General features: G+C 36.5%; 7 protein-coding genes and 2 non-coding genes across 9 annotated transcripts; 6 read left to right on the top strand and 3 right to left on the bottom strand.

The window, feature by feature from the left end:
• Positions 1 to 32: 32 nt before the first annotated feature.
• On the top strand, positions 33 to 917 carry INM1 (inositol monophosphate 1-phosphatase INM1; the record flags this gene model as incomplete). The annotated part of the gene is made up of 1 exon (XM_447725.1): positions 33 to 917. The coding sequence occupies one exon, from the start codon at positions 33 to 35 to the stop codon at positions 915 to 917; it is 885 nt and encodes a 294-aa protein (XP_447725.1).
• Positions 918 to 1,023: 106 nt separating this feature from the next.
• Positions 1,024 to 2,718, bottom strand: DDE1 (Dde1p; the record flags this gene model as incomplete). Its single annotated transcript, XM_447724.1, has 1 exon — positions 1,024 to 2,718. One exon carries the CDS (start codon positions 2,716 to 2,718, stop codon positions 1,024 to 1,026), a length of 1,695 nt encoding a protein of 564 aa, XP_447724.1.
• Positions 2,719 to 3,464: 746 nt separating this feature from the next.
• Positions 3,465 to 4,376, top strand: RRP45 (exosome non-catalytic core subunit RRP45; the record flags this gene model as incomplete). Its single annotated transcript, XM_447723.1, has 1 exon — positions 3,465 to 4,376. One exon carries the CDS (start codon positions 3,465 to 3,467, stop codon positions 4,374 to 4,376), a length of 912 nt encoding a protein of 303 aa, XP_447723.1.
• A 2,013-nt stretch (positions 4,377 to 6,389) lies between these two features.
• On the top strand, positions 6,390 to 7,883 carry GVI51_J00143 (uncharacterized protein; the record flags this gene model as incomplete). Its single annotated transcript, XM_447722.1, has 1 exon — positions 6,390 to 7,883. The coding sequence occupies one exon, from the start codon at positions 6,390 to 6,392 to the stop codon at positions 7,881 to 7,883; it is 1,494 nt and encodes a 497-aa protein (XP_447722.1).
• A 459-nt stretch (positions 7,884 to 8,342) lies between these two features.
• On the top strand, positions 8,343 to 8,414 carry tD(GUC)7. The gene has a single exon. It is a non-coding gene; the product is annotated as a tRNA-Asp (tRNA).
• A 272-nt stretch (positions 8,415 to 8,686) lies between these two features.
• Positions 8,687 to 9,400, bottom strand: THG1 (tRNA guanylyltransferase; the record flags this gene model as incomplete). Its single annotated transcript, XM_447721.1, has 1 exon — positions 8,687 to 9,400. The coding sequence occupies one exon, from the start codon at positions 9,398 to 9,400 to the stop codon at positions 8,687 to 8,689; it is 714 nt and encodes a 237-aa protein (XP_447721.1).
• Positions 9,401 to 10,083: 683 nt separating this feature from the next.
• On the top strand, positions 10,084 to 10,923 carry GVI51_J00077 (uncharacterized protein; the record flags this gene model as incomplete). Its single annotated transcript, XM_447720.1, has 1 exon — positions 10,084 to 10,923. One exon carries the CDS (start codon positions 10,084 to 10,086, stop codon positions 10,921 to 10,923), a length of 840 nt encoding a protein of 279 aa, XP_447720.1.
• A 265-nt stretch (positions 10,924 to 11,188) lies between these two features.
• Positions 11,189 to 11,512, bottom strand: GVI51_J00055 (40S ribosomal protein eS25; the record flags this gene model as incomplete). Its single annotated transcript, XM_447719.1, has 1 exon — positions 11,189 to 11,512. One exon carries the CDS (start codon positions 11,510 to 11,512, stop codon positions 11,189 to 11,191), a length of 324 nt encoding a protein of 107 aa, XP_447719.1.
• A 2,040-nt stretch (positions 11,513 to 13,552) lies between these two features.
• On the top strand, positions 13,553 to 13,624 carry tE(CUC)2. The gene has a single exon. It is a non-coding gene; the product is annotated as a tRNA-Glu (tRNA).
• Positions 13,625 to 18,388: the final 4,764 nt, after the last annotated feature.

The raw sequence follows: 18,388 nt of genomic DNA, 5'->3' as shown, positions 1-18,388 counted from the left end.
ACGTAAGATCACCAGAAGCCACCAAAAATATAATGGACCTACTCTCAATTGAAAAATTCCTTTGTGATTTGAGTGTCAATCAAGTAGGACCAATAATCAAAAAGAAATCTGGGACACAGCATGTTTATGATCTAAAAACTGGCGAAAGGGCTGTTGATATTGTTACAGCAATTGATAAACAGGTTGAGAAATTAATCTGGGATTCTTTGAAAGAGCAATATCCAGATTTCAAGTTTGTTGGTGAGGAAAGTTATGTTAAAGGTGTGACAACGATCACTGATGATCCGACATTTATTGTTGACCCGATTGACGGTACAACCAATTTTGTACATGATTTCCCATTCAGTTGTACATCTTTAGGGTTAACCATTAATAAAGAACCAGTAGTTGGAGTAATATACAATCCTCACTTGGATTTGCTTATTTCTGCTTCCAAAGGCAACGGTATTAGGATAAACCGCGAACCTTTTGATCATAAAGCTAAATTGGAATCTATGGGGCCTTTATATCTGAATAAATCTGTGGTTGCACTTCAACCAGGTTCTGCAAGAGAAGGTAATAATTTCAAGACAAAAATGAAAACATATGAATCTCTGTTATCTTGTGACGAAGGGTTTGTCCATGGCTTCAGAAACTTAGGTTCAACTGCAATGACATTGGCTTATATTGCTACTGGTAACTTAGATAGTTATTGGGATGGTGGTTGTTACTCTTGGGATGTATGTGCGGGATGGTGTATCCTAAAGGAAGCAGGAGGTATCATTGTTGGCGCCAATCCCGGTGAATGGGATATTCCAATTGACAACAGATCATATTTAGCTGTGCGTGGTACAACTGAAGAGGGAGGTAAAGAACTACAAAAGAAATATGTGGATGACTTTTGGAAGTGTGTAAAGGGTAAATTGAGCTACGACTAACATATCCATGCTGATATTAGTAATTAGAAACGACAAAACATTCAATGACTTATGCAAGAAATAAATAAAAAATATCAATACAATTTATAGACAATAAATAATAACCTCATTTATAAATATACAAGCAACCATCAGTTCCAAATAAGCCAAATACGCCAATAAGTGGCATCCAACCATCAGCGCCCCCAACAGTATCGCTCAATTGCAGTGCATGGTTTAACCTTTCTTCATCTAAAGGTTTACCTATACTGTAGCCTCTTATGCATAACATACCTTGTCGTTTTGTTACATCTAGTTTTTTCTTTGAAATGACCTCTACCATTTTTGCTTCTAAGTTAGTCTCCAATGTTCCAAAGCAGGCCAACAATTTATCTACATTTTCAGGAAACACTCTATAGTCATAGTAGTTAGTACCAGAAATAATTCCCATCAACATATATGGACAAACAAGTTCCTGGACAACCCGACATCCAAACTCACTTCTAATATCCCCCAATAACTTACTGCTTAGAACATTGCCCACTGTTGCGGTGTCATATGATTCTATTTTACTAGAGTCAAGGGAGGAGATTATATCGGCGTTCAGTAATTCATTTACAACGTAGATGCATCTCATATTCTTGATGCTGGAAATCTTTTTTTTTGCAAATTGTGTAAATATACCTTCACTGAACAGAGTTTCTGCCCATTTTTTCTTTATTCTATCAAAAATAGAAGTGTTATTAGATAAAATTTCCCGGTGAAGAATTTCAATTTCCTGTCTTGATAATGATGCCAATGTAACACCATCTAAGTTGTTTAAATTAGTGTCAGTGACTTTCAAAAAGGATACGGATCCACCATGAAGTAATACTGCAAAAAGTTTAGGCCAGACTGACAAACTTTCCAAAGGCTTTGATTGTTGCGCGCCAACTAATAAATTGTCTTTTTCGCTTAAGCTATGATCGACTGGAAATCCTTTTATACAAGATGCCACTGTGCTTACTAAATTCATTTGAGAGAATCTGTTAGTTTGATTTTGAGGAGAAGTCACATACATCAGGTCTTTTTTGTCGTCAGACATATCTTCAGGGCAAGTATAATCAAATTCACTATCGGTAAGTGATCCATTAACCAAATCGTCCCAAAATATTACATTGGCAGGTATATTTTCGATCATTGGTTCCTTTTCCAGTATAAGGATCTTGCTATACCAGTTCTCACTACCATTTAGTCTAGTGTATGATTTCCAGGTAGGAATTACAATAATATCAAGACCATCAATCTTACTTCTTGGAACAGATGATAACATCTGAATTGGAGCCGAATGGGTAACTGATCTAACCATACCGGCAATGGTCAATACAAACCCTTGAATTGTATTTATTGGGACTGTAATACCAATTCGTCTGCACTTCTCAATACCCTCCAACTGCAGTATCTTTTTCACTAAACCATTGAGTCTTGAAAGTGAAAACTTCTCTAACTGGCCATTTTCGTTATACAATTGTATTGTGTTTTGTCCCTCCCCAACTTCCATGACCGCATTCCATATATCACAGACGTTCCCATTTCTGCTCTTGTAGCCAAGTGATAAGCTCAATCCTGTAGTTAGCGGAAACCCCAATGGGATCAGGAAATTTCTATAATGTGCACTTTCTTTCTCTTTTCTAACACTAGAGACATTCGACTGTTGGTTCAGGGCTACTTGAGTCCAATCACGCATGAAATCCAGCACAAATGAGCTCAAAAGCCAGTTGGTGCCTAGCACAAAGGCCAACACTGTTATACTGAGCTTTATCAGAAACCCTATGTCAAACATGATAGATAATGGTCAGGTCTTACAAAAGAGTACTATTTGGTGTAATAGCTCAACTGCTGATATAATATCCTACAAGATTGGTCAAAAATGAACAGTGATTATATACTACCTGACATTTGTAATAGGAAAATGTAAACCTGATGAATAGACGTTTGAGTTACATAATGCTCTCTAGTCCTATTTTGCTATACGAGAATGTCTCGTTACGAAGTGGCATAATTGCGATTCTTAATTATATCGGTGTTTACCTAGTCAGAAGAGAGAAGCAAACCGTTATAAAGAAAGTGGAAAGGAAAGATTTCCTATAATAACAATCCATCCAATGGTAGCTTTAGTTAACACCATTAACGTCCTTTAAGCTAATTGCCAGTAACGCCATTCCATCTGCAACTAATACTAGTTTAATAATCAGGTTGCGATGAGCTTCGCTATTAACATCATGTACGACGTAGAGTGTTCAAGATTGAAAAATTTTGAAAAAAATGAAAAGATCAAATTCTTTGAAATGCTTGTGATTATTGTGCAGGAGAGGGAACAACAAAAAATAATGCGATGAGCTTGGATAATACCTGGCCGTGCATTGTCTTGTCATGTAGTTTGAATGTACTCGTTGAAGGGCCATACATTTCTCATATTTTCGAGAGTTATATACTTCTTTTTTATCAACTATATTTGTATTTGTTGTGAGTCTACCTCTAACTAAAGCATTTACAAAAACAGATTAATAGACATAACATCAACTAAGAATGGCTAAGGATATAGAAATTTCGACATCAGAGGCTACGTTTATAGTAGAGGCCCTAAGACAGAAGCAAAGGCTTGACGGTAGGAGACTCGATCAGTTCAGGGATGTGCAGATTGAATTTGGGAAGGAGTATGGTGATGTAACGGTACGGATGGGTAAGACATTAGTCCAATGTAGAATTAGTTGTCAGATAACAGAGCCCTACGAGGATAGACCATTTGAAGGGCTATTTGTAATCTCGACAGAGATATCACCAATGGCAGGCCCACAATTTGAAAATGGTAATAGCACAGGGGAGGATGAAGTGTTATGCGCACGTATCATTGAGAAGGCAGTGAGAAGATCAGGTGCACTAGATGTCGAGGGGCTCTGTATAGTGGCAGGAAGCAAGTGTTGGGCAGTAAGAGCGGATGTGCACTACTTGAACTGTGATGGTGGATTCATTGATGCCTCTTGTATTGCTGTCATGGCGGCGCTATCTCACTTCAGAAAGCCAGACATAAGTGTACATGGGGAGGACGTGGTAGTTTATCCCGTGGATGAAAGAGAACCAGTTCCGCTGGGTATTCTACATATTCCTATCTGTGTTACCTTCTCATTTTTCAACCCACAGGATACAGAAGAGAACATCAAAGGTGATAGCAATGCTGAAATATCCATTATCGATGCCACGACAAAGGAAGAGTTACTGAGAGACGGTGTATTGACGGTTACACTAAACAAGAATAGAGAAGTTGTACAGGTATCGAAAGCAGGTGGTCTGCCGATGGACGCACTCCAATTGATGCAATGTTGCCACAAGGCGTATGAGATCACGGAGCAACTGACTGACATGATACTAAAGGAAGTGAAGCATGACCTCGCGAAGAGAGACAAGTACTCTTCTATACTAAGCTCTGAAAATGCCAGATAGGGCACATGTAGTGACAAAAAATAGATATACGTAATATATACATTAAGGAGCCCGAGTAAAAAGTAAATGCCTCATCTGTATAGTGAAGTGAAGTTCCATCAGATAAAAAAGAAATTGTAAATCTGAATCTACTTCCCCTCCCTCCGCACACAACATTGTGAAACGCACACAGTGTCAAAATTCAATTGCCATGCCAAATAGGTTCAATTAGCTGAACTTATAAAACCGAGGAGTGACCATGTCATTGCTATTATTTATAGAATGGGGGAACTGTATCAGAGATCAGAGATAGAGCATACTAAAAGAAACAGTGTGCAATACAATTACCTTATCGACCAAAATCTGGGAGATGTTGGGCATTGCTATATTGTACTGGTTTACAATGCGGCGTTGGAAGGAGGGGGGGGGAAGTGCGAGGTATGGCTCTCAACCAATATTTTATCCTTATATAGTAAATTATCCATTTGTAGTAAAGACGAAATCCAAGATAGTAAATCACAATTTGTATTGAAATACAGATATATTTAGCAGTTACAAATAGTAGCCATACCAGCAGATTGTTTTTCTATGTTAAGTTTGCATTTTTGAGCAAGATGCAAGTCCTAATTACTATAGCGCATCGCATCCCGAAGCTTTGGCAAATCAACCACAAGGAGCCTAGCTGGAATGGCAAATACGTCATTAACATATGAATATGAAGAAGAGGAGTGTGTGTATAGAAGGGGAGAGAGAGAGAGAGTGTGTGTGTGTATGGGTGTGTCTCTGCCAGAAATTGCGTATCTTCTAAATCATCTAAATCACAGAAGTTTGTCTTCGGTTCGCTGCTCACCTCTTGCAGTCGGTACCACTTACCACTGAAAGGGGCGCAGGCTTGGTGGGAATGACGAACAGAAAGGAATAAGTCACAGACAAAGCTGGGCTCCAACAGAAGGGTACTAACAGCCGGCAATGACGCACAGTAGTCCTCCTTCCACGTAGAAGTAGAAATAGGAGGAGGAGGAGGAGGGGGAAGAGGTCCGCCCACAGAAAGGCAGGTACGACTGGGAGAATTCACGGACGCAACTCATCTCAATATAGTTCCAATACATCAATGCCCACTATCTCTACCGTACAGATATATCCATTGCAGTGTTCACCAAGTACAGAAGAGAGAAGAAGCCCCAGAGAGTGTAAGAAGGACCGTAGAGTTGGAAAGGCACCTTGGGAGAGGAAAGAAGAAAAAAGCTTCTATTTTCCACACTTGTACGTGATCTCAGTGGAGTATAGCGATCCTCCTTGCTTCTCCCACTTCTTCTAATTCAGGGTACGACCAGAGCCCATGAGATTGCCAGTGAAATTGCTGTGGGGACAGGGGTGTGTGTAGAAAGCACACACAATGATCAAGGAAATGGAAGACGTGGACTTTGCTAACTATAGCAGATTTAGTGTTCCTGGAGAAGCGTAATGGTAAGTAAATAGACTCACACAAGTCTGTATTTCGCAGGTATGGGAAAGCTTCCAGGGCCCACTCACGAACAATGTAAGTGCAGAAATGGAGCAGAAGGGATCGCAAACTGAAAATAGAAAATAGATTGGAAAAATAGAAGCTCCCACTTGCACAGGAAACATCGTAGGACGGCGTGAGATTTCATATGCTTTCGCCTAGAAGACACTCATTAAACCAAAAAAAACAAACTGAAAAATAAAAAATTGATCAAATAATAACAATAAAATTTCATGTTCATCCCTATCGTAAATGCTATAAACAGATATCTAATTGATTTTTTTTATATTGTTGCACTAATTATTGCATTTCTACTCTGATAATATACCGATGTTAAATGGTAATCACTTGGATTGATCTGTATATAATAGAGGATCATTGTTATAGCAAATCATAATTCTACACAGTTACTTTAATCGCTGGCAGAAACGAAAATAAATTAGCATAAAAATCTACAACAACACTGAAGATCAACGAACATATCCAAACATCTAAAATATAAAATCTGTATCGGGACAGATCTATAACATATGTTTGTGGTGTTACTTCTGCTGAGTTTTGCCTTTGCACAGATAGAGCCACCAGCAGGTGGAGTTGGTATCAACAACAACAACAACAACAATAATAATAATGGTACTGATCTTTCCAGTTCCAATATAATCCCAAGTTCAGACCCTTACTCATTTACACCGGATGAATCTACTCAACTCCAGGTGCCGTCCTCCACTTCATCGGTGGTACCTGTGGAACCTTCGTCATTCACAAATTCCTTCAGCACTCTCATATCACAAAGCCCAAGTACATTCTCAAGCACATTTTCAAGCACATTTTCATCCATTATTCCATCAAGTTTTTCTTCATTACCATCATCATCAAGAAGTTCACAATATACTCCTTCATCTACAATTTCGAGTATATCGTCCTCATCATCTCTATCCAGTTCGTCATCTTACTTTTCCAGTTCCATTTCAGTTAGAAGCTCATATTCATCAAGCTCTAGAAGTTCAAGCAGCATAATATCGTCATCCTCTAGATCAACAATTGCTCCAAGCAGTTCCAGCTCGTCGTTTTTTTCAAGTGCGATTACTTCATCTAGCTCCTCGGTCTATTCAAGTTTCTCATCCTTTTCCTCCAGTTATTCGTCTAGCTCATCCTCCATTAGCCCATCCTCTACATTGTCAACTTTCAGCTCTAGTAGTTCTATACTACCTTCAAGTACCACATCTTCCTCAACAACATCGATTTCATCATCAATTAGCTCTACGACTATTACTACTTCATCCACCCCAAGCTCATCAAGTTCAATAAATACATCAAATGTTATTATCACGAGTGTAATTGAAGGCAAAACTATTCTGTCAAATTCATATACAACCATCACTTATTCACCCGAATCGACTGCGCATAAGTCGCCGCAAAATAAGAGTGGAAACCATGGGTTGTCTAGCAAAAACAAAAAAATTGTGATTGGCTGTGTGGTAGGTATCGGTGTTCCGTTGCTCATTGCCATTTTAGTGTTACTCTATATTTTCTGCATCATGCCCACTAGAACTGACTTTATCGATTCTGACGGTAAAGTGATTACCGCATACAAAAGGAATATTTTTGTTACCATATGGTACTCATTACTAGGAAAGAATCTTGATGATGCTAGGAACTTTAGTTCAGAATCACCAATGGGTAGTGACGATAACTCATCCGATTTTATCATTACAAATGACAAAGATGTTGCCAATACCTATGAGGTACCAGATATCGATACCACTCAAGCTTCCGCTAATGAAGAGGATGATTTAATCAATAACATACGAGGCAGAAATTTCAAAGCACATCGACATTCGACAAGTTTGACAAGTAATATCTATACGGAATCATCTGTTGATGAATTCACAACACCGTCACAGGGAAGACAATATGACCATCTTTCGATTGTCAATAGCATAGCTTCTGAAAATATCATCCCAGAAGATTTTGATGATGGGTACTACCATCGTGGTGGCAATTTGAATGTTACTAACTACTGATTTGCATTTAAGATGTGAGTATTACACTATCAGCATTCAGTGTAACTATCTCCATCTACATTAAGTTTTTTTTCAATTCATTTCTTAGTATGATGTTTTTTTTTCTATTAAAGTTCTTTAATTTTTCATCAATGATAGACAAGGCATTAAACTACGACATTAGTCCATACTTTTGGATGCCGGCGTCTATGTACTGTTATTTCAGTTTATTTATTTTCTTTGTTCTGGGTTTATCTAACTATCAATGAGGTCAAAAGCAATCAATCGGCATTTTATAATATCTTTATAATATTTAAACAATATAGACATTTTACCTACAATATCAACTTTCTTCTATGATTTACAACATAGACAATAAACTATAAAACTATTAGTACCGTAACTTGCCTGCCGTTTGATGCGATAACCTATTATCCATGTGGAGAGAAAGTAAATTATTCATTACAACAAAATCAGCAATCCGCGATAGTTTAATGGTCAGAATGGGCGCTTGTCGCGTGCCAGATCGGGGTTCAATTCCCCGTCGCGGAGATTTTTTTTTGTGCCAGTTTATGTTTATACCTCTGATAAATATGAACAAGCAAGAAATTGTGAACTCTACCAATACTGTAAATGGATATTTAAACCGATTTTCAAGACCATGATTTGAAAATATGGTCGTGATAAAGTTATTACACATTAAACAGTTTCTTCTATAGATGGCGCTTCATTGAAAAATTAGTCCTTAAGATCTAAAGCGCAGATTTTAACTCGTTAACGCTTCATTTACTTATTACATACCTCACAGAAACGCTTTTTGTTTATTAGTAGCCTTCAAAAAGAGAGTCCAAGCTATCAATGACATTAATATGTAATATCTCTCCTTTGTTGGTTATAAGCGATCCCTTTTTGTACATTTCCGGTTCATTATTATAATTAATCCCACATTCTTTAAATAGTATCTCATTCTTTTCACTACTAACTGTTCCAGACAGCCTTTTTTCTGCTTCCTGAGGATTCATGCCACATTTTTGTATCAATTGCCAAAAGGCGGTATTGTATAAGTTATTTATGTGGGTGTCGACATATCTCCAAGTTACATAGTCTCTTATGGTTTCTAAATTTGGATAAATCACACACCTAGAATCAAAGAAAGGCAAATGCTTTGGATGCAAATTTGTGCCGGGAAAGAATTTAGACCACAACGCTACGTAGTTCGAAGTGAACAAGGAAACAATCAAAGTCGATAGTTTGTCCCTTCTCCGTTTGTACAACTCCGTGTCTTTCTTCAATACAAATGAATATTCGTCGCTCTCGCCATACGCCAGAATCATTTCATGCCTATACTGGAGTACAACATTTTTAGCACATGCGTTCATCAGCTTCAAAGCACGCTCATCGTTGGGCTTCTTGAAATCGTAATACTTGGAAAATTCATGAAATTTCTTTCCATCAATACGCACCACTATATAACACTGGGGCAAAAGTGTATCATGGGATTCAAATTGCTTCACATATTCATATTTCGACTTAGCCATCTCGAATTCCACAACAGGCACTTCCCGGATAAGCTCTGTTTTTCTTAGAGTTTGCACCACTCCCTCAGTAAAGGCAAATCAATTTGGGACAAATGCTAAGTCTGAGATGCAGAAGCTCGAAGTCTCACATACTGAAATCAATGAGCCACTTACACTGTATGGACTTGTCATTCATATGTGATTGAGCATTCGATTCGATATGATGTGATGCGATGAGCTCATCTCCTACAACGTCGATCACCAAATAACCGGGTAAATGTACATTCTGGAAGCAGTTTGAATTTTTTTTTAATGAAAGAACAATGGGAAGCAGAAGATGTTGTAAGGGGCATTGGTTTCTGTTGTGCGATGAGAGGCTCTCGTTTTATTAAAGATAGTCTTAAGGAGATAACATTAAGATTACAATCCAGTTTATATCGACCTCTTTGCTTGAGTTGTTTTTCAAATTCAATTCCTGACCTATAGTTGTACTGTATGTTAAGTGTGATCCTAAACGTTTGCTGGTTTTGATTAAGAAAAAGCATAACTACCATTGCCTGTACGATATAATATAAAGTCCTTGGAAGTTGGAACCTTAAGTTTAGTTTTGAGTTTTGTATAAAACTACAGGAATCTTGTTTCAGTATTAAATTACCATTTTAGTGCAAACTGTAATAACGGGACAAACACCGCATTATAATAAAATGGCTAAGAAGATCAAAATAATCAAGAAAAGGGATCGCAAAAGGGTCGACCCATTAGCCAAACAGAAACTAGCATGGACAACAGGTCATTCATTAGTTGTTGTGTGTGGTATTCTGTTTAGTATCGCATATTTCTTCCAAATATTATTATTCTTCAAGTATAGAAATTGGAAATGGCTATTCCTTAGAGAGAACAAAAACTATACTTTCATTAAGGGAACAAGATGGTACCATACTATTTTGAGACATACACCACTTCTGTTATATAAGACCTCGTTGATCGGTGTCTTTGTCAGCTATGGTGTTACCTTATTACAGAATTGGAAGGGAGTGGATCCAAGTTGGAATGATTTGTTGGCATCTCAAAATTTTCAGTCTATCATGATAGCTGCATTGTGGTTTGTAAGTGGCGGTAAATCATTTTATAAGCTAGTTCCTTTCATGGTTTTGAGCTACCTACATCTAATTAATATGAAGAATGAATTTAATGGCGTTGATAACCATAAAGAATTTAGTAAGAAGTACAAGTTTCAGTTAAACATTGTTGCCTACTCTGAGTTAGTCGTAATGCTGAGACTGTTAATCGATGCGCTTGTAATGAGAACGGGTACTTCTGGCTACATGTTCGTCATTTATCTTGGGATTTATTGGCTGAGATTGAACTACTCTGCTTATGCACAGGCATCTGTAGTTCAGATCATTAAGCTAGTAGATCACAAAATCCCAAAGCAGGCTCAACCATTGTGGACTGGTTTTAAAAAATTTTTAAGTCTTAAGATCTCTGAGTGTATTGAGAGGAATAGACAAATAGAGAAGGAAGATGCTATTATAGCTACATAATAGTTTATGTAAAAAGAATTGGAATGCGTGGATCCTCTTGCAATCAATAAAGCTACACATAGCCATACACAAAACTTTATCAGGTCTACCTAAATTGACATTGAGAATCCTTGACACTTTCGCAAATCAATCACGATTCTATTTGTATACATATATATAAATGAACATGGTTATCGGATGAACGTATAGATATTATTTTCTTGGATTAAAAAGATATTTAGAATGCAGAAAAACTCATGTATGAATATTTCCTAGATTAAGTTATCTATTCAGCAGAAGCTCTGGTGTAGATAGCTTGCTTAGAGTGCTTGGAGATTGGCTTGATGATACCTTCTCTTTCCAAGTGTCTCAAAGCAACTCTAGCCATGGAACCACCAATCTTTAATCTGTCAACCAAAACGGAGACAGAAACGTATCTGTAAGTTGGGACTTCCTTTAGGATTCTGTCGAACTTTTCTTGATCCAAGATGACAGCGTGTTGGGCCTTGTCCTTATGGGACTTCTTGGACCACTTCTTCTTGGACTTCTTACCACCGGCCATAGCGGCAGCAGCCTTGGCAGCCTTGGACAATTGTTGCTTTGGAGGCATTTTATATTATTCTGTAATCAAACGCACAATTGCGCACCTTACATGTTTTCTTGCTCTTGTTTAAGACATAAGGTAAACATAACTCAATATCAGTCAAGCCCATAATACCTGTAAAGACTTCCCCTATCCTCTAACTGTTTGCGATGTACGTCCTTCTATCACAACTTTTTTTAACACTTTGATTTAATTATTCTTCTCGGAAGCCTTAGATTAAATTGGACCTTGTGTAATCGAGAAATACTCTTGTCAAAAACATAAAACATAGGATAAGCAATCGAGTAGAATTGTTAGTAAACCAGTTCACATTGTTGCAAGTTAATATTATTAAAAAATTTGCATTAAGAAAACACTAGCAATGACAAAAATGGTCGGTGGTTCATAAGTATAGATAATCAACATCCCGCATTCGAGGCTAGAGTTACTGACATCTTCAAAAATAAATGACAATCTGATTTGACCTAAGTAACCCACAATTCCACAAATAATGCAATCAAACTCGAATATATCAGGTGTTGGCTTATAAAGCTGGCAGCATAGGCCCATTCCACATTTTGTACCACAGGTTTTTTATATTACCACCACCATATGCGCTGTTTTCACAACTATCGTTTCCTAGGTTTGCCGGCAAATATTTCTCTTTTATCATATAGGAACATACCCTAAACTTAGTTGGCTTACTATGGTTTGTAATATAAGTAATCGAAAATCTTGTAAATTTAAAGCTCTAAAATATATACTTCAATATAAAAGAAGATATCAACACCAACTTCACACATAAAATTACAACTCGTTCATTTCCAGTATATTGTGATTACCACTCGAAGTGGCGGTCTCCAGTGCCATGAAAGTATGCATAAACTGAAGAGAAAATTTGGCTGTTGGTATTGGAACCCACCTACATTGTACCGGGTGGCTGGCCAACAGAGTTAATGCTACACAGAGCGAAGCAAACAGCTAGGCAGGAAGACCTTCTCTACGTAGCCCAGGATCCAACTTGCCTGTGCCCTCTACTGCCGGGTGGAGCCAGTGGTACCAATCAGCAAGTCTTGGAAAGGCATGGCTATTTTCCTTTGTGGAAGGGAAGATGGCAGTGAGAGTAAATGACCTTGGTAGCAAAGAGTCAGTAGGGTAAGGTTCCCAGCCTGGAGTGGGATTAGCTCCAGGATAGTAGGCACTAGCTATGAAACCTCCCAGGGAGGATAGCTATTTGATGTGTGGTACAAAGATTTGAGGGTGGACCACCCAGTACTTCGGCTGGAAAAAACAAAGAGCCTCCCTGTGCTGGTGTACTCGTCTCCTCTGGTAGTTCCCAACCAGACGGCATGGCATCTAGTGTTGCGGGAGTATGCTGGGACTGCCACAGTACATATTCTCTCATTTTCGCCATACGGCTCTACAGTTGAAAGCTATGTTACTCCTGTGGTTGTCCAATAAGGTAAATATCCACTAGTTTTTTCACAGAAATCAAAATTACCTTATATAGAAAGTTTAGTGAATTTACTCTTATCAAACTACACGAAATAAATTTAAATACTTTGACAGTATGAAATGTATGGATGTACTTATAAAGTAAGCAGTCACAAAAAGGTGATCTTGGTTTCTGCCCTAGAAATTTAATCACAATGGCTTATCACATCTGTAATGTCACAAATGAGGACATCTGGTATAACATATCCTTGGCACATCTACAACGTTCCCCAAGATAACTTCTTTAGAGTTTCTTATCCGTCTGATTGTGCCTTATCCTGTCTCAATAAACCTCCTTTTTCTCCTTCCTCGATAGTGCTCGGATTGCCGGCATGAGCACTGAAGAATCCGGAGCGTCTGGCTTGGCTTATCGGAAGTATTGACGGATACTCTTCTTATCGTATTGCTAAGTATTGCATTTCGCAAGTTTTGAGCGTTTATGATTGACACGTACGATATTACTATTCTTATATGGTCATGTGGTCTCAATCTTCAAATCTATACGAATACAATGATAAAATGTTGGAAAGGAAATATCACAACAGATATTGTCAGACACGTATCAATTACATATCCGATGTAGTGTAACGGCTATCACATCACGCTCTCACCGTGGAGACCGGGGTTCGACTCCCCGCTTCGGAGTTTTTTTGCAAATATGTTAAAGGCATAGGAAGGTAAACCACTTCAGGCCATTTGAAGATGTGTGATATACCTAAACTATATAATGATATGATTTTTTTTTCTGGCATAGTTTTTAGACCTGTTTACCTTACAAAGCCTAGCATCATTGATATGGTCTCCTCTTATCTTCATAACAGGACCTCGAGAAGGTACATCACCACTAGGAGCTATAGAAATTAAACAAAAAAAATTAATATCCACCTTATCGACGTTTTCATTACAAGGAAGATCTAAGTCATACAAGAATCACACCAAGAAAAATACTCATAATTCAAGAACTAGTTTAACATGCTTTCATTATAATTCTTATCACATTAATAACATTATTCATAATTAGTTGTGTCTTTTTATCAGTATTTAAACATATATGGATTTATTGCTATTTTAAATACATGAATTTGGAAAGTAAAACTCTAATTTCGATAAACAAAATTCTTGACTATAATTAATTTTTGAGAGGTTAACTATTTGGAAAAAAACCGAATAGATGGCAATAACAAGAATAACTACTGTCGATTTAGTTCGAATTTTTCCAGTTGAATCGTTTTCACACAACTACATGTTTTTAACCAACTCACTAGAGAACATGATAATCTGAGTATGATGTAATTTCAAATTGTAAAAACAATCTACAGCTGCGATCATAAGCAATTTTGAACCAACTAATAACCTATTTATGTAAACTTTATTCTACCACCGATGGTAATAGTTTAAAAATACACATTCAGTCTTCCCCCTCTCACCCAAAAAAACAACTGATCTATTATCTAGCATAATATGGCATCATTAATGGCCTTGTGAGTAATTCGCTGACTTTTGGAAGTCTTTCAAGAACCAGAGGTATCATGGTTGAATTAAATTCCATGACTATATTTCGATTAGGATCAATGAAACATTAGTCTGCTTTGTCCTACTGTATCGAGGATGTTTTTTTCGTTTAGTTGAATGCTCTTTATTCAAAAACAAATTGATCAATCTCCCAAAAATTTGTGAGAAAAATTCTAGCCTTTTCATTTAACTTATTATGAATAAAAATTTAAGTGATATCATTACCCTGACAAGGACTAGCGGGACGGAAAAAGAAAACCATTAGAAAAATAGCTTTAAGTTTGACTGAACGTTGTGTAGCTTCTATTCTGTTTATTTGCAACAATAAGAAAATAAGTTATGTATAATAGACAATAGTTGATGGTTATTCGGCTTATGTTGTAGCAAATATATTCCAGAATGTGCTTTATGAAAGAATAATCTTTCTCAATTAATTGTCGCATGTGAAACCTTATTTAAATATCTAGAATCACTTATTTCTCTGAGTCTGGAAAAGACAAAGTTATTCCGAACAACTATATTTTGAAACGTAATTTGAATTTTTCACAGAGTATTTTCATTTACCATACAAGAAAAATAATGTTTCCAAAACGTTGTTCAACGTGCTTATAAGTTTCATAAGTTTCATAAGTTTCATAAGTTTCATAAGTTTCATAAGTTTAATAAGTTTCATAAGTTTCATAAGTTTCATAAGTTTCATAAAAGTATTCATTTGTTTTCTACAATTAAAGAATAGATAAAATATCCACCATATTCTGCCATATTTTTTTTGTCATGCTTTTCCAGATATTGAAAGTTCTACTGCTTTATATTATCCACTTATTCTTCCGCAGGTTTTCCCGATGCGGCGAACGATGACAACCTATCAGCAAGTAATGATTATCTTGTAGATTGTAAAAACTATTAATTGGTTCAATTCTTAGGCCGGTATAGTCTACCATATTATCCGGGAAATATAATTGAAGTATGTCTTCTTCATCATCGAGGAATATTAAAGAAAATTTTGGCTTAGAAAATTATAGTTAGGAAAAATTTTACTAACGTCGATTCATTATGGTAAAGTATTTCCATTCTAGTTCCTACACGAGTAAACCAACTCCTATACAATTCAATTAAAACATGAAACATCCTTACTCAAGTAAGCTTTACTCAATAGTGGTGGGCAAAAATGAAATGTGTTGATAGTCGAACTGCACATATATCTATATTAAAGGTGATATGTCATACACCAATATTTACGGATTCTAAGATGTAAGGTTTCCACAATATGAAATAGGTATAGTTATTATGCACTCTAACAGTCGACTTTCGAGGAATTTTAGTCTCTCTAGATTGAGTCTGCTAATACCTTTAAAGCCAATACTATCTACATATTTTATTTCACAAACTATAAGTATAAGGAAATGTTAAGATTAAAACGTCTCAATCTCACAAAAATCACGCAACTTACAGAGGTTTAAAATGAAATCGGTTACGTACCGGTCATCTTCTCAATATCCATTACTAAAGCAAGTTCATTGACAGTGATTTCAGTAATTTGATAGTTGCAGAATCTGTCTTCTTTTCTGCAAACGCTCTTAAAAAGGAGCAAAAAACACCAAATAGGAAATAGCTTATATTGTGAATCAATCTAACTTCATCTTAGTCTTACAATGACACTATATTTTTCATTTACACTTATTTTGGTCTATTATTAGTATGAGAACAAAGATACGAAACTTTTATTCTGAAGTAGTACAATCAATTACTCTTTAGCATGATAGGGATTCTAGATGAAAAAGGAATACATTCGAAAGTGTGCTGTGACCTAGATAGCAAAATATTAAAAATAATTGGTTATTATTAATTTTTATCAGCTATAAATGTATTAATGCAATCCTTAGGCAGTGACGTAACGTGAAATATATATTAGTAATAGGAAAATCTTAATCTCATTATTGTGTTAAATCAATATTGAAAGAGCAAACTAGTATTTTGGTAAAAGAGCAACATCAGTAACTCATAGGAGGATCAATAGAAACAGACCAGTCACATTTTGGTCCCCATTGAAAATAGTTTGGTAACAGAATTATATCGTAAAAAACCCTCGTTCGCACAAAACTTCGAGGGCCTGTAAAATGCATGAAATATATTAGATATACAAGATTGTGTTGATAACAGAAAATTATATTTTAAATGGGTATACATTGCTTAAAAAAAAGGAACTACATTATCATTTATAGGAGCTACGTGGGATAGTTCTAGGATTAAAATTGTTTATTTTACTGCTGTATTTTCAATTTCAATCGACAAAGGATATTGTCACTCAGAGGGATATTTTCATAAATTGATTATGAAACAGATAGCTCTGCGATATTAATATGCCCAAAAATTTACTGGAACAGATAAGAACAAATCTCTTACTTACACTTGTTCAATTGCTGTCATAATTTATTGAGTTCTAGAATTTACTTTGGCCAATTTTTTTTGGACTGACCTAGAATAATACCAGTAATAATTATAACTCTCTATCAATGTTTATAATTGATAATCTAACATATGCAAATAACTTCCATTTTTGGAATGTAGCAGTATACGAGGGACAGGTCTGCTAATGTTCAAGAAAATCAAGAAGGAAAAATAATACCAATATTACTGGACAAAAAGGGATTTCTTTTCTCACAAGATTAATAATATTACGTGGATTAGGATAATAGGGTAGCATAATTCTACAAATTAGTCACAAAATTGCTCATCAAGCCAATTTTTTTGCTCGTTAACTGTATATAACTGTATATAACTGCAATACGCTAATAACGATTAAAGGGGTTACTCAACTGCTTTGCCCAAACTACTGTAGATAAATTTATTACTAAGCTGTAGAAAGAAATAGTAAATAAGGAAATTAGAATATATAAGGATACTTGAAAGAGGTACTCCTTTTGGGATTTACCTTAAACAACGACAACTATTAAAATATTGATCTTGCTAAATAGCCTTTCGTCATCAAACAATTACAGAGTTGTCTTTGTATAATAATCAGTCCTTTGTATTTTCAAACCCATATAGTTCTCGTTAAGCCCGATAGTTATTTTTCTATGCGCTGCTTACAGAACGCTTCTCAGAAATCAAATATACAGACAGGAACATAATGCTGCCCTTATAATTAAGAGACCTTGCTTAGTACTGTCCTATTATACTCAATTTTGGTTTGAACAAATTGTGTGACGGGATTATTCTAAAATAATAATAGCTCTCAACTCAAGGGAGTACCAAGGAGTACACAAGCAAAAATACAACAACTGCTGATATAATTATTCTAAACAACTGATTTAATGCCTTCTACAAAGCTTAGTGATACCCTAGATGAGGGCCCCTGTCTTTACGTGATAACCTTTTCTCTGTAGTATATGCGTAGCAAGAAAATTCTAAATGCACAACACTTGAGTAGTTCGATTCTTCGAATCTGGTGGAGCTAGTACACTGAAACAGTTGCAGACGTGCTTACCAACTCGGCACTTAATGCCCAGTTGAAGACTTACTCTGAGCAAACAAGAAAGCAAAATGGCAAAATACCCGTATGCTAGGGATTGTTCTGGCATTCTAAGAACCAACCCCCTTACCTCCGATTCAGCACGCAACCCTTATTCAGCTTATCTGCTTATTCGACTCAACTCCCGCGATAGCAAGCAAACCACAGAAGAAGTCAGGAATACACCCATACACCACCGGTAATCTGGTCAGGACTTCCATCCCGGAGAAAAGACTTCATCCACTTCTTTCTTTGTTTGGAAGCAATTCTGCACAGACAAACCCGGACTGTACTATATCTCTTGGTAAAGCGGAAGGAACAATTTTGCAATTTGTGGAAATAAGAACCTTTTGTCCGATGCCGTGGAAGCAAAATATCCCACGATC

The sequence above is a fragment of the Nakaseomyces glabratus genome, chromosome J (genome assembly GCF_010111755.1).
Source record: "Nakaseomyces glabratus chromosome J, complete sequence".
NCBI lineage: Eukaryota > Fungi > Ascomycota > Saccharomycetes > Saccharomycetales > Saccharomycetaceae > Nakaseomyces > Nakaseomyces glabratus.
This window is presented reverse-complemented; position numbering and strand designations above follow the sequence as displayed.